A 13,595-nucleotide genomic window follows, 5' to 3' on the forward strand; every position below is an offset into this window, starting at 1 on the left:
ATGTAAGATTAATTTGCTTTACAATTCAGAATACAGTGTATTTTGCATTGGCTTGTGTACATTGCAGCGTGGCAGTATGTAAACAGAAATATGCATTTCTGCAGTAAGAGTAAACACTGCCCTTAGTGCAATTAAAGTATTTTACCAACCCAAGAGTTAATCACTGGGAGTTTTTTTTAATATGAATGAAAAGAATTACTGTATAGAAAAACGCTTTGTCTGCTTTGGTAAGTTCTTCTAGGATTTTTCTTTTCATTTTCTCCATCAATTATTACTAGTCTAAGTGGGCATTTGAAGAAAAGTAGATATTGCTACTTGTATTTTTTAAAGACTCTTTAAACTCAGTTGGGAATGTTTTTTTTTTTAGTCATAAATTTTGATTATTTCTTTCTTTGCAATCCTAACATTTCAGTACTGTATCTTGGAAAATGTGGGTGATTATTTTATGTCTATAATTAAGAGAATGTAAATACAACGTTGCCTTTAGTATTCCTATTTTTTATGTTTGAAAGCTTGCAAGTGTTCTGACAACAACTTTGAGTAAATACCATAAATTAAAATGATCCTATTGCAGTTGGAAAGAGATATGTAATGGAAAAGGATGATAAGTAGGAAAGAAGGTTGCATTATAGATACAGAGCAATTCATAGTTATTATGTGATAACATTGGCTGCAATTAATGGACTGACTTTTTTTTCCTGGCAATTGAGTTTGCAGGCTAAGCATTTTCAATTTTGAAAGACCAAGTGTTCTAAATGTAAATAGTCCTTACTTTGCTTCTTGCTTCAAATCTTGAGATATAATGCAAATCTTAAGATATAATGCAGCAATGTGGGTGGATAGTTACGGATTGTATGATAGAGATTATCTCTCTTATGCAAATAGTCACTAATGGGGCTTGAATATGCTAAAATTACCCTGTGAAACAGTTATTACTAACCATGTGTTTTACTGATGTTTGGTTCTGGTGTACTAGATGTTTCAAACATCAGGTGGGACAAACAACCATTTATTTTTGAATGCTTGCGCTAATATACATTTGTTCCAGCTTTCTAGCCATATTATAGATTTTGATAACCTTTTAAAAAAAAGATGAAATGAATATTCAAATAGTAGGTGGTATTATCATATGGTGCAATAATTCATAGGAGAAGAAAACTGGTTATGATGTTGTCTTAAATAGTTAACTGAAATATATTAATAGGTAATAGTATTTATATCAAAGTAAGTTGCTTTTTAAAATAAGAGTAACCCAAATCTGCTTAAAGTTATCTGTTCAATTTACTGTTTTATATGAGTGCAAGTAGTGATCAGTATTGATTTTGTTATCTATACAAAATATGACTGAATGGCTTCTTGTGTTTGTATAACTTTCTGGTTATTCTTTTTTTAGCATTGTGTTGGGGAATACCGTGCTGCAAACTATAATGCTGCTTTATATTTATGTACTAGCTTTTTGTTGCTGTTCTGGTATGTCTTTTTCCAGCTTCATAAATATTGTACAACAATTGCTTTTTATAGCTGTCAAATGTTTTTTTTTTCTTTAGGGAGGCACACAGTTGTTTTACTATTAAGCTTCTTAAGGGCTTGAGGATCTAAAATTATTTGTTTGATTGTTAGCTTGAGTAGTAAAAGTTATTTGATAAATGGATCAAAATCAAAACTCTTGCTTGACCTTGCAATTATTTTTAACTGCATTTTTAGCTGTGTAGTCAACTGAAAGAAAAGAATAAACTGTTTGACTTTGAGTCTTCACAGTGCAGATTTTCAGTAAATAATTTCTTGTGCAACGGAAGTAAAGCATGACACATCTCCCGATTTTATTGCAAAATGCCCTTATAATTGAAGGGAACCATGGAATGTCTTCACCTGTATTATGCTGGGTTCTTGAAGTGGATAGTATGATTAGAATTGTGACAACATCCAGCACATCTCAGAATTCCAGTTCATTACATATATAATATATTTTGGGCATCTGTATCATGCAGGTGGGAACAGCATATACCAAATGGCACAATCAAATAGCTGGCATTGTGTTTACAGACATCTGTAGAGTACAAGGGATAGAGCCTTCCAAGTCCAGATGGGAGATTCCAGAGAAGATTGTGAAGAATAAAAGAGCTAGGATCCTATAGGACAGGGATCTCCAACCTTGGCAACTTTAAGACTTGTGGACTTCAACTCCCAGAGTTCCTCAGCCAGCTTGCCAAGGTTGGAGACCTCTGCTATAGGACATCCGGATCCAGATGAGTAGACAGATAGTGATCAATCAACCAAACATTGTGGTATAGACAAGAGCCAGAAGAGTGGTATCGATAGATATAGTGGGGCCAAATGACAGCAACATCAAGGAGTAGAGAAGAAATAGTAGAGGAGGAATTAGAGAGGATGTGTCAAGTAAAGTCCAAAGTGGCAAGTAATGATAGGAGCTCTCGGGATTGTGATTCCTAATCTGGGAGAGTGGCTCCAACAGATCCCAGAAACAACACCGGAGATATCTGTCCAGGATAGTGCAGTGCTAGGAACAGCTAAGGTAATGCGCAAAACCCTCAAACTCCCAGGTTTCTGAAAGAGGACATGAGAAGACACGTAGGACCCATATAGGTGAGAAGGGAGAGATATGAAAAAGTCTGAAATACATTTTGAAAATAAGTATTGATATGTATATTGAGTATAAATTCCATAAATTCTGACCCTGTGGGACATGAAGAAATGCTAACTATGTTCTAACTATGTTCTAGTGACCTCATGACCACTTGCAGAATACTCTTAGAAACTTTATAAAATGATGTACTTTTATCACATAATAGGAAGTTTTTTCAAATACCTTACTTAGTTATAGATACTCGGATTTCCTTGTAGTTTCATCTAATATTAATGAATCTAACTGTGCTTATCTTTTTTTAGATAAGCTAAGGTCAGCTTGATGCTGCCATCTACTGTGATAGATAAAGTATATCTATATTTGAAACGTTTTGGTTCTATCTATCTCCTTTGACTCACATAAATCTATTTTATTTTGTAAAAACTTTTTTGCTTTTGATAAGCCACCCTTGTACTTGAATTATAGTTCCTTACATTCATACATCATATTAAGCCTAAATTTGTTTAAAGCATGATTTGTTATCATGTCTGGGTTAGTTCTGTAGATAAGCAAAATAATGATGAATGATTTCCATTTCTGTTTTAGAGTATTTGCCTTGTGTGTCTCAGGACTGATTAAAAGTTTAGGCAATATACAAACAAATATTTATAAATCAACTAGGAAGTTAAAATTGTATCTCATAAACCTGTTCATACATCATGTTAAGCCTCAGGTGTTACTAATAAGTTAACAAATGCTAGTTTTACATTTGTTTTTATTGTTCTTAAAGAACAATATACATCAATTTGTGCATGATATGTAAATCAGAAATAAACCATATAATGGTCAATGGGCTGAATTTATTGAACCATTTAATAAAATACTTCCAATAGGAAACATGAAAACACAAGGAAAATTAAAGAAATGCAAAATATACTATGATATTTCACTATTTTTATTTGCTGATAACTATAGTAAATACATTTTATTAAGAAGATGCTAATTCAGAAAGCCTCATACTATAATAAATTTGTTAATCTTTAAGTTTCCATAGGAGCTCCCCCCCCATTTTAAAGTCCCACTTTGTAGTCTATATTGATGTATTATTCTGAGTTATTATCTCTTGTCTTCAGTAGTAAACTTTAGGATCAGTGAATAAATGCAGCACTACAACATTCTTATGGTAGTTAATATGATGATAAAATTTTATTATAATGTGGCACTGATTTATTACATAATAAAGACCATCAACAAGGCCAAATGTTCAACTGCTGATAGATCTTTGCAATCACACTACAAAGATCTAAAATTGAAAGCTTGGCTTCTAAAGGTTGCATTAAGTCTCGTACAAAGTTCCAACTCATGGGCAGTTAGCTCTTGTTGAGGAAAACAAGGCCCTGTGGGCAGCTAATCACGAGTGAAAACTCAACTCTAATTGGTTTGCCTAAAACCTTGTTTTTGAAATAAGATAAGGAAACCTGGGCACAGGTAGGGAGTAGGCATAGACTGAGGCTTAGATAGGTTGATGTGAAAGGGCTTATAAGATGGCTGTTGCAAATCTGCTATAAATAGCCCTAGCTTGACAACCATTTGCTTAGCACTGTTTAAATTTATGACAGCTCCCTCCCAAAGGTACTGACACCTGATTTTGAACTTCCAACAAAGGCGCATCCCTTCTACCTCCTTCCACAGCCATGTGATTGCATTTTGGATGCTTGGCAGCCAACTCACCATTCCAACCATCCGCAGCATCTCATGGTCCTGTGACCATACTTTTTAAAATTTTATTTCATGTTTCTAGCACAAAAAAAAAAAGTCCATTGGCTAAAATGGATTCACTTAACAACCATGGTGTTCACTTAACAACTGCAGCAACATTGTAAAGTCAGGCTTGGTCACATGGTAACCTGCTTATCTGCAACAATTTACTATCGTAATTCCAGGCTCAATTGCAAATGAGGTTACCTTTATTTGAATTCAAGGAAGGTAAAATCATTCAGACATAATCAAAGATATTATATGGTGTATTCAAACATGCTCTTGAACTACAGGAAATTTGTTTTCTGATCAATTAGTATTTTTGTAGCAGGTACACTCCCCATAGCATCAGAGTTACCACACTAGCAAATACATTACTCCTTGTACATGCATGTGTGAATCTTTGAAATTTAACTTTTATCTATGTGTTTCACACATCAATGAAAATAACAGCCATTGATGTTGCCTTCAGGTGTAGCTTGAGGCATGGTAATATCATTAAGTCCATTTGTCTATTTAGCAAATGGTGGATTAATGTACTACGTCCTGACTGGGGCTATTTAACTTCATACAAAAGGTTTCATAGCATGCTTTTTTTAACTGCTGCTGTGCAACAAAAGTTGTAAGAGTTATTTACTAACATATTGTATCTGATATTAGAAAGATAGTTGTATTAATACACTTCCCATCTTAGTTATCCATTTTTATTAGCATTAACTTTTTTTGTACACTGGAGAATGTTTGATTCTAATAATTACTTATACAAAGCTGACTCCTAGTGGTAAATCTATGTCTATACAAGCTCTCATTGATCTTTTGTAGGAGTCAGGTCAGTTTTTGATACTATCTTTAATCTTTATATTGAACAGAAGTATATCATTTAAATGATATATCAGAAATGCGGAATCCAATTACAAGTTTTTCAAACTAATGGGCAGGAATGAGGAAGTTCTGACTTTGTGAGAAACAAAAATAATATTCTGGAGGTGTACAGTACAGGTCATTAGAGAAGCAGTGCTTGGACACCGTATTCACTCTTATTGGCAGGAGAATTCCAATAGATTTTAGTCATTGTACTTAATAATGTTAACACACTCTGTTTTAACAAATATTTGAGGATATGGAATATGTTTGGAGTGAACTGCGTGTGCCAGTTATAATAAATGGGAAGAAAGGAGAAGTTCATTGTGTAAAGGCTGAGAAGATGAAACCGTTTTTCAATGAATTCTCAGAAGGAAAGCTGTTGGTCATACCTGATCAATTCAGTCTGTTACCATGGTTATAAACTATGGCCTAGTGGTCCTAAATAGTTGCTGCAAATAAAAAATCCATGTGTCTTTATGGTCTGTGAATTCCAAGATATTTGTGAAATACCATCTGCTTGTCCCCATCTGTTTCTTTGCAACAAGTAATTAGAAATGTAGTGCTAAAAACACTGTACATTTTTTGGATTGCAATGAACTAGTAGTATGAGAACATATAAAATGTATCCAGTAATGTGAAACCATTCCATGTTTTAACAACATGCATAATATTGGCTGTGGAAGTCCATATAACAGTAGATGTTGGAGAGTGGTTTCCCTATGGCCTATTGGTAGCAAAAGGTCTTCGTGAAATAAGATGGGCGGCATGTGGATCTCCAGATATTTCAAGTAATGGGTAAACTTTGGAAGAAACTTATTTTATGATCTATGTTATATATACTACACATGGATATTTTATGCCAATCACATAATTTGGAATTAATGAAACTTTTCAGTCTTCAGAGGCAGTCCAATAGAGAATGGGTTGAAACCAAAAGATTTTCAGCTTCCATATGACAAAGCAACATTGTCACCAGTTGGTCAGTAAGGGCACAGTAAAGGAAAGCTTAGGTGAAGGTACATTTCCTTACTATCAATATAATTCAACTGCATTCAGTCGGAGAACAGATAACAAGAAATATAATTTCTATTACTGGAATTAGAGTAATCTGTTCAAACCACACAAAGCTACAGGCATACAGGATTCTACCTCTAAAAAGCACAGCAGCCCTATAAACTAAGGAGTGTTAGATAATATAAAAAATGAAATGTGGGATGGAAATACTTCAAAGCATTAAGAGGTTTCTTTTTTTCAGTTTTTGTTTTATTCAGTTATTTTAGGTAGCAAGGGATAGTCATCAGCCACTTCTTACCTTAGAGCACTTGATACTGATTGTACTATTTGGGAATTATTACAATGGCTTGCAGTGTATGAGGAATTCTGAGTAGACACTGCATCTGCTTTCCGTGTTTTCAGAAATACTGGATTACTGTGGGCATCAATTTTGAAACAATCTCCACTGTTGATGGAGAATTCAGATTTCATTAGCTAGATGTGGAGGTGGAATTGATTATTATAAACATTTGCTGTGTAGGCAGTGCATGCATTATATATATATATATATATATATATATATATATATATATATATATATATATATATATATATATATATATATATATATAGAGAGAGAGAGAGAGAGAGAGAGCAAAACATTCATTGTTAAAATAACATTCTCATTCATCCACCCTCACACGATCATGATATTTTAATGAATAAAAATTATACATTTTGGAGTATCAGGAAACACACACACATACACACACACACACTTATGACATGCAAATGCATGATAAAATACTTTGTGAAAGATTATTAGACTCTAATCTTGATTAAAATCCTAGTTCAGATAAAGATTCATTGGATGGGTCTGAGTAAATCTCATTTCACATCAGCAAGGTGATGTGAAAATAATAGCAACCTGTCATGGTTGTCATGGCAATAAGTTGAAACAGAAATTGTAAATCGATTTGGCAAGTTCACCTATCAAGAATAATAGTTTGAGTTTTTTTAGTTATGTATACACATTCATATATGCTAAGAAAGAGTTTTAAATACTTTGGGCTTTATACAATCAATTAAGCAAGGGATTCTGGGTAGCTTTATTGTAATCTTCATATATTACTGATGATCACTGAGCACATGAAAGCATCTTGATTATTTATGGAACTTGATAATCTAGTGATTCTTCCTTAATGAAACTGATGTTTTTTTTAATATTTTAGCCTATGACCTTCATAATTCCCCAAAAATGCAACAGACATTGGGAATTGTGGAGAGAATTGTCCAATGCAGTCAAGTATATAGCCAATCTTGGTTGATCTCAAAAATTTAAGCAGGGTTAGATTTCATTAATCCTTAGCTTGGAGGCCCCCAGAATCCCAGGATAAAGGTAGATCAAGAAGTTTATAAGGCAGAGGTCTCCAAATTTGCCAACTTTAAGACTTGTGGACTTCAATTCCCAGAATTCTCTAGCCAGTAGCTGGCTGGAGAATTCTGGGAGTTGAAGTCCACAAGTCGTAAAGTTGGCAAGTTTGGAGACCCTTGTTATAAGACATCCTGGAGCAAGGCAGTACAAATCATTCCTATTTTTTCCCCCAGCAAAAATACATGACCATGTCAATGACGTCACTAGGAGTTGAGAATGCTTCAGATATTTTTCTTTTTCTGTCCAAGATAGTTGGAAGTTAAAGAGGAGAAAAAAACATTAATATAACACACAGGAATGAAAATTTTTTTGACATGCCAAGCTATCTCATTCAAGGAACAGGCAGCCCAAGTAAAAATGAGTAGCAGCCATTCCCAATAGAGAAGTTTCTTGCTGTTTTTAATTCTTTTCACGATACAGATTAGCACTTCCATGAGGTACCGTGTTTTAATTTTGTTTCTATATGTTCTCTTTCTGTGAGTTTTATTTATAAAAGTAATATCCTGAATTTTCATTGTTTTGTGCTTTTTGGAAAGCTTAAGAAAGTTACCAAATGCAAATGAGTGGCTATGATGCTTACTTTTCAAATTGCAAAAAATGATTTTGCTTTGAAAGTTATATTGTTTTTATATGGGCAATATTTTCATTATGTGTAAAATGTTCAGTAATATCAAGAATATTTTATAAATTGGTTGTGCAGCAACTGTTAGCTGAGAAAGTGTAATACTTTAAAATAAGTTTTGCTTTTTTTTAGTTTTGATATTTTTTTCTTTTAGATAAAATTGAAGAAGCCCAGAAAGAATTAAATGAAACAGAAGATTCTAAAAAAGGTAAAAATCATATTCCTTCTTATGCTTCCTCATCAGCCTCGTAATATAAAGACTGTGTAATTCTGATGTGAAAAAAAAAGTTTAGTCTGATTTGGAATAATTTTAATAAAGAAAAAAAAACATAAAATAAAGTCTTACAATAAAGCAATAAAAAGCTTGAATTGTACTAGTATGAAGAACATTTTTCTCCAATGGAAAGATTAATGTTCCATGATATCCCAGAAAGTAATTATCACAATTATGTTATCATTCACTGCACATACTCCTAGGCCATTACTTTATTTTCTTCATGACTGCACATATATGTATATACAATACATATGTAACGTGTATATTATGAATTCGTTAAAATACAGCTTTACATCCTGTAAGATAGTACTCACCGTGCTTGAAGAGTTATCAGTTATTTTGGGGGAAAGAAATTGGGAACACTAGTGACAGATTTCAGAATAGACCATAAGGATCAGTCTGTCCTGATCTATTTGTTATGGGTCTAAAAGGACCTTAAAGCCTGCATCTTAGCATCTCCGTTCTGTACAGTATAAAACACTCTATTCTGATTCAATAAGTGACTAGAAAATTCATATCTGACACAGAATTTCAAAGAACAGTAGCATTTGTAATTGCATGTTTTTAAAAAACCTTTTCAGTGCTGAAATAATGTATAAATGCCAGAACTGTTGGAGCAGGGATTGTTTTGACAATAAAGAAGGAAGCACACTGTGTGTGTTGATTTAGTTCTTCAACTTTTAATGCTATTCTGTCTTTATTATGTAGGAAATGTTGAATGCTTTTTTGCCAAATACAGAATTTTCATAAAGATACTGACTATATTTTCAAATAGTTGTAGCATGTTTTGAGATGCTTTTCATGGTTGTGAAATACTCAGTTTGAACAAAAAAACCAACAACTTGCTCAAACTATCAAATCAGTTGGAAATTGGTAAAATAAAAAAATATGTTATTGAAACCATAATGCATTGTTGAAAATACCCTAGAATCAGGGATTCTTGTTGATTATAGCCAAGTATTAATCTGGTTTGTTGTAGTACACAAGAGCAACCTGTAGAGGTCACAATTCTTTCATCCCCCAGACAGAATAATTAATGCAGCAGTTCCTTGTATGAAGATATTACAGAACAGATGTTATTCTTTCTTTCTATCCTTGCAAACTAGAAGAACTAATTAACTACAGCTACAGATAATTCGTACAAGTAATTATATACAGTTACAGATAATTTGTGTTGGATAAGACTTTGAGAGTCCTTTGGCTGCAAGGAGATCAAATCACAGATTAAATCCTAAAAGAAATTAGAATAGAATAGGAATAGAATGGAATGGAATAGAATAACAGATTTGGAAGGGACCTTGGAAGTATTCTAGTCCAACCCCCTGCTTAGGCAGGAAACCCTACACCACTTCAGACAAATGGTTATCCAACATCTTTTTAAATATTCCCAGTGTTGGAGCATTTACAACTTCTGGAGGCAAGTTGTTCCACTGATTAATTGTTCTAACTGTCAGGAAATGTCTCCTTAGTTCTAGGTTGTTTCTCTCCTTGATTAGTTTCCATCCATTGCTTCTTGTCCTGCCTTCAGGAGCTTTGGAGAATAGCTTGATTCCCTCTTCTTTGGGGCAGCCCCTGAGATATCGGAACACTGCTATCATGTCACCCCTGGTCCTTCTTTTCATCAGACTAGACATACCCAATTCCAGCAACTTAGCCTCTAGTCTAAACCCTGATTGTCCTTTGGAAGGACAGATACTGAAGCTGAAATATTTTGGCCACCAAATGAGAAGAAAGGACTCATTAGAAAAGATCCTGATTTTGGGAAAGATTGAAGGCAAAAGGAAAAGGGGACAGCAGAGGATTATCAACACAGTGGGCTGAGTTTAGGCAGACTCAGAGAGACAGTGGAAGTCAGGGGAATCTGGCATGTTATGGTCCATGGGGTTGCAACGTGTCGGACACGACTTAGTGACTGAACAACAACAACAGATAATTTAGGAATTATCTGAATTTGGCTGCTATTCAATCAGTCATTTTGTGTCCTTTGCTTCACTTTCTGGATTGTGGACTCAGAGTGGCCTAGGACTGCTTTATTGGTTACATTGTAAAGATGTAACCAAGAGCCGTGGTGGCATAGTGGTTCGAATGCAGTAATAGAGGTTTCCTCTGCTGACTGCCGGCTGACTGCAATTTGGCAGTTCGAATCTCACCAGGCTCAAGGTCAACTCAGCCTTCCATCATTCCGAGGTTGGTAAAATGAGGAGCCAGATTGTTGGGGTGGGGGGCAATATGCTGACTTTGTAATCTGCTTCGAGAGGGCTGTAAAGCACTGTGAAGCAGTATATAAGTCTTAAGTGCTATTGCTATTGCTATTAAAGCAACCCAAGGAACCAAGAAAGAAGGACTGGACTAACCATATCTGGTTAGGCTGACTGTAGAAAGGGGGCCTATGGGAGGCTAGAATTTTTTCCTCTGCTTCTAAGAGAGATGGGAGGGCATATCTAGCCAACCCCGATGGTCGAAGGGGTATAATTGATTCTACTTCTGGTTGCCCAGGTGAGAGTGTCATGGCTGAAGAATGGTGTGCATGGAAGAATTGGATATGGAGTAGGATTTAAGCAGATGCCCCAAGTAGCAGGGGATGTGTGCTAGGTAGAAGTACTCAAGTACTTGGGTAAGTGTGTCATCCATTGGTATTGCATGTGTGAGGGTAGTGATTATGGATTTTTTGATTGGGGTTGGGAGGGCAAGGGTCTGTGGGATTCGGCACAGTGTAGGAGGATTGGGTAGATGTGGTTTGGGTGACTGAATGTGCAGCAGGAGGAAGGCAAAGGCATTATGGGGAGAGATGGCAAGAGACGAGTGGGCAGGAATGCCAGCTTCAATGTTTATTACCAGTGAAATATTTTAATGCACTTAGTTCTGAGATTAGACCTTCACTGCTCCTGCCCTCCATCTGTTACTATTTAATGTATAGTCAGCTATAATAAGACTCATTGATGACTTAGTTGAGAGGTCTGACCTAGTTTGCATTACTGAAACCGTGTGTGTGTGTGCGCGTGCGCATGTGCGTGCTCTTAGAAATGTGCATTCTGGCTTTTGAGTGTGGCGTCAGCCTTGATCCTGGGACAGGGAAGGTAAAGTGGCTATTGTGATCTGACTCTTATGGGCCTAGAATCAGGCGACTTGGCAGTTCAATACAGTCATGGGATTTGATCCAAATTATTAGGGACATAATAATAAAACAGAAGACATAGCTGGAAGGTAACCTATACTAGTTCTGGTATTTGTTGTGGGCATTGATGAGTATCTGGTTTTGAGAACATTGTCATCAGTCCCTTGTCATGGACAAATGATCTCTTGGAGACTTATGGGCTTATTTGTCTACTCTTATTGCAACTGCAATAATTGTCTTGCAACCACGCTTCCTGCAACCTGGTCCCTCTTTGGTAAGAATCAGGTGAAGGAACTTCTTCAGGACTGTTGTGAAGACTATTCTAAACATCTGTTGTATAAAAGCCATTCATCTGCTTGGAGTTGGATTCTGCTTGGGCAAGTCATACGGAATTGAACTGAGGTGCAACCTCAGTTATCTGGAAAGAATTCCAACCTGTCAGTCCTGAGGAAGTGGAGAAGGTCATGGAACCATGAGTTTGGATATCTGTATCCCTTCTGGCTGGTTAAGATCTCCTGGGAGGTAACTTGTTGAATGCCTCTGATGAATGCTTCTTTGCCAAAGAGGGACTAGGTTGCAGAAAGCAAAGAAACATTCACCAGGGTTACATTCAACAAGTAACCTCCCAGGAGGTCTTAACCAGCCAGAAGGGATACAGATAAGCCTTTCATTTTGGGGGAAGATTGTTGAGAGGGTCCTTAGTTCCCAGCTTCAAAGGGTCTTGGATGAAATGGATCATCTGGACCTTTTTTAATCTAGTTTCAGGCTAGGCTTAAGCATCAAAACAGCACGTTCATGCTTGTGGGTGACTTGGGGAGGGCATGGGATGGGAGTGGTGCATCTGTCTTTCTTCTGGATCTTTCAGCATTCAATATCCTTTTGGATTGGCTTACAGGGTTGGGAGTGGGAGTTTTGTGTTGGTGGTTATCCTCTGACCTTAAGGGCCATTAATATGGGAGTGGAAGAAAGATCTAACCCTAGGCCTCTGCTTTGTTGAACTTCAGGGTTCAACTCTCTCAACCCCTGTTGAACATCTATGTGAAACCACTGGGATAAGATATACGTGGATGATATCCAATTGTACATTTCTGCCCCAGGCTGTCCAACTGATACTCTGTAGAGGAGCTTATTCAGTGCCTTGATGCTGGATTGGGAGGAACAGGTAGCAGCTGAAACCTAGCAAGATAAGAGTGTTCTGGATGTCTCTGGTTTTTGAGGCCTTCTGATTCTGAGCTGTTCCATCTATAACTCTGGATGGAGTAGCACTCCACCAGATAGAATTGGTGTGTAATCTGGGACTCACAACTCTTGCTTGAGGAATAAATGGTAGATCTAGCTAGGATGACCTTGCACAAATCTTTGTGCGCATCAATTGCATCAGTTCGTAGATTGAGAAGTGCTGATGCCCGAATCATTTCTTGTCTGTATTACTGTACTGCAATATGCTCTACGTAGGGCTATCTTGAAAAGCATTTGGAAGCTTCAGTGCTTTCAGAATGCAGCATCACAGTGTTGGGTACACCAAGATTTGCCAATGTAATATCTGTACAGCAAGCTCTAGCATGCCTCTGAGTACAATTCAAAATGTTGCCTTTCACCTTTAAAACCATTCATGGTACACGGCCAAGTTACTTGTGGGCTTACGTCTTCTGTGAAACAATGCCATCTTGTAAGATTCAAGAATGTTATTGTGCCTTCCCTTTGGAACACCCCCCCTCTCCCATAAGTCTGAGTGACACTGACTATGTTGCCCATCAGGAAGTCTGTAAAATCCTGACTTTCCCCAAAGGGATGAGGAGTGGGGGTTTAGTGGAACCCAGTACTGGTCAATTTTGTTGGCAGAGGGGGCCTCAGTTTTTGTATTTTGTACTCTTAAGTTTGTTATATATGTGTGCATATGCTTTGTTGTATTTATGCTGTTTTTATTGTTTTGCATTTGAGCCACCC

At 36.3% G+C, this 13,595-nt stretch overlaps 1 protein-coding gene across 8 annotated transcripts in view; it reads left to right on the forward strand.

Annotated features, from left to right (window-relative positions):
* HIVEP1 (HIVEP zinc finger 1) overlaps positions 1 to 13,595 on the forward strand; it is a 71,664-nt gene that overhangs the window by 27,476 nt on the left and 30,593 nt on the right. For all 8 annotated transcript variants that reach the window (XM_087930863.1, XM_087930858.1, XM_087930856.1 and 5 more), the window contains one exon: positions 8,411 to 8,464. In XM_087930863.1, the coding sequence (XP_087786989.1) occupies positions 8,411 to 8,464 (54 nt within the window). The remainder of the gene's footprint in view (positions 1 to 8,410; positions 8,465 to 13,595) is intronic.

The sequence above is a fragment of the Pseudonaja textilis genome, chromosome 3 (assembly GCF_049901715.1).
Source record: "Pseudonaja textilis isolate UNSWEBS1 chromosome 3, rPseTex1.2, whole genome shotgun sequence".
NCBI lineage: Eukaryota > Metazoa > Chordata > Lepidosauria > Squamata > Elapidae > Pseudonaja > Pseudonaja textilis.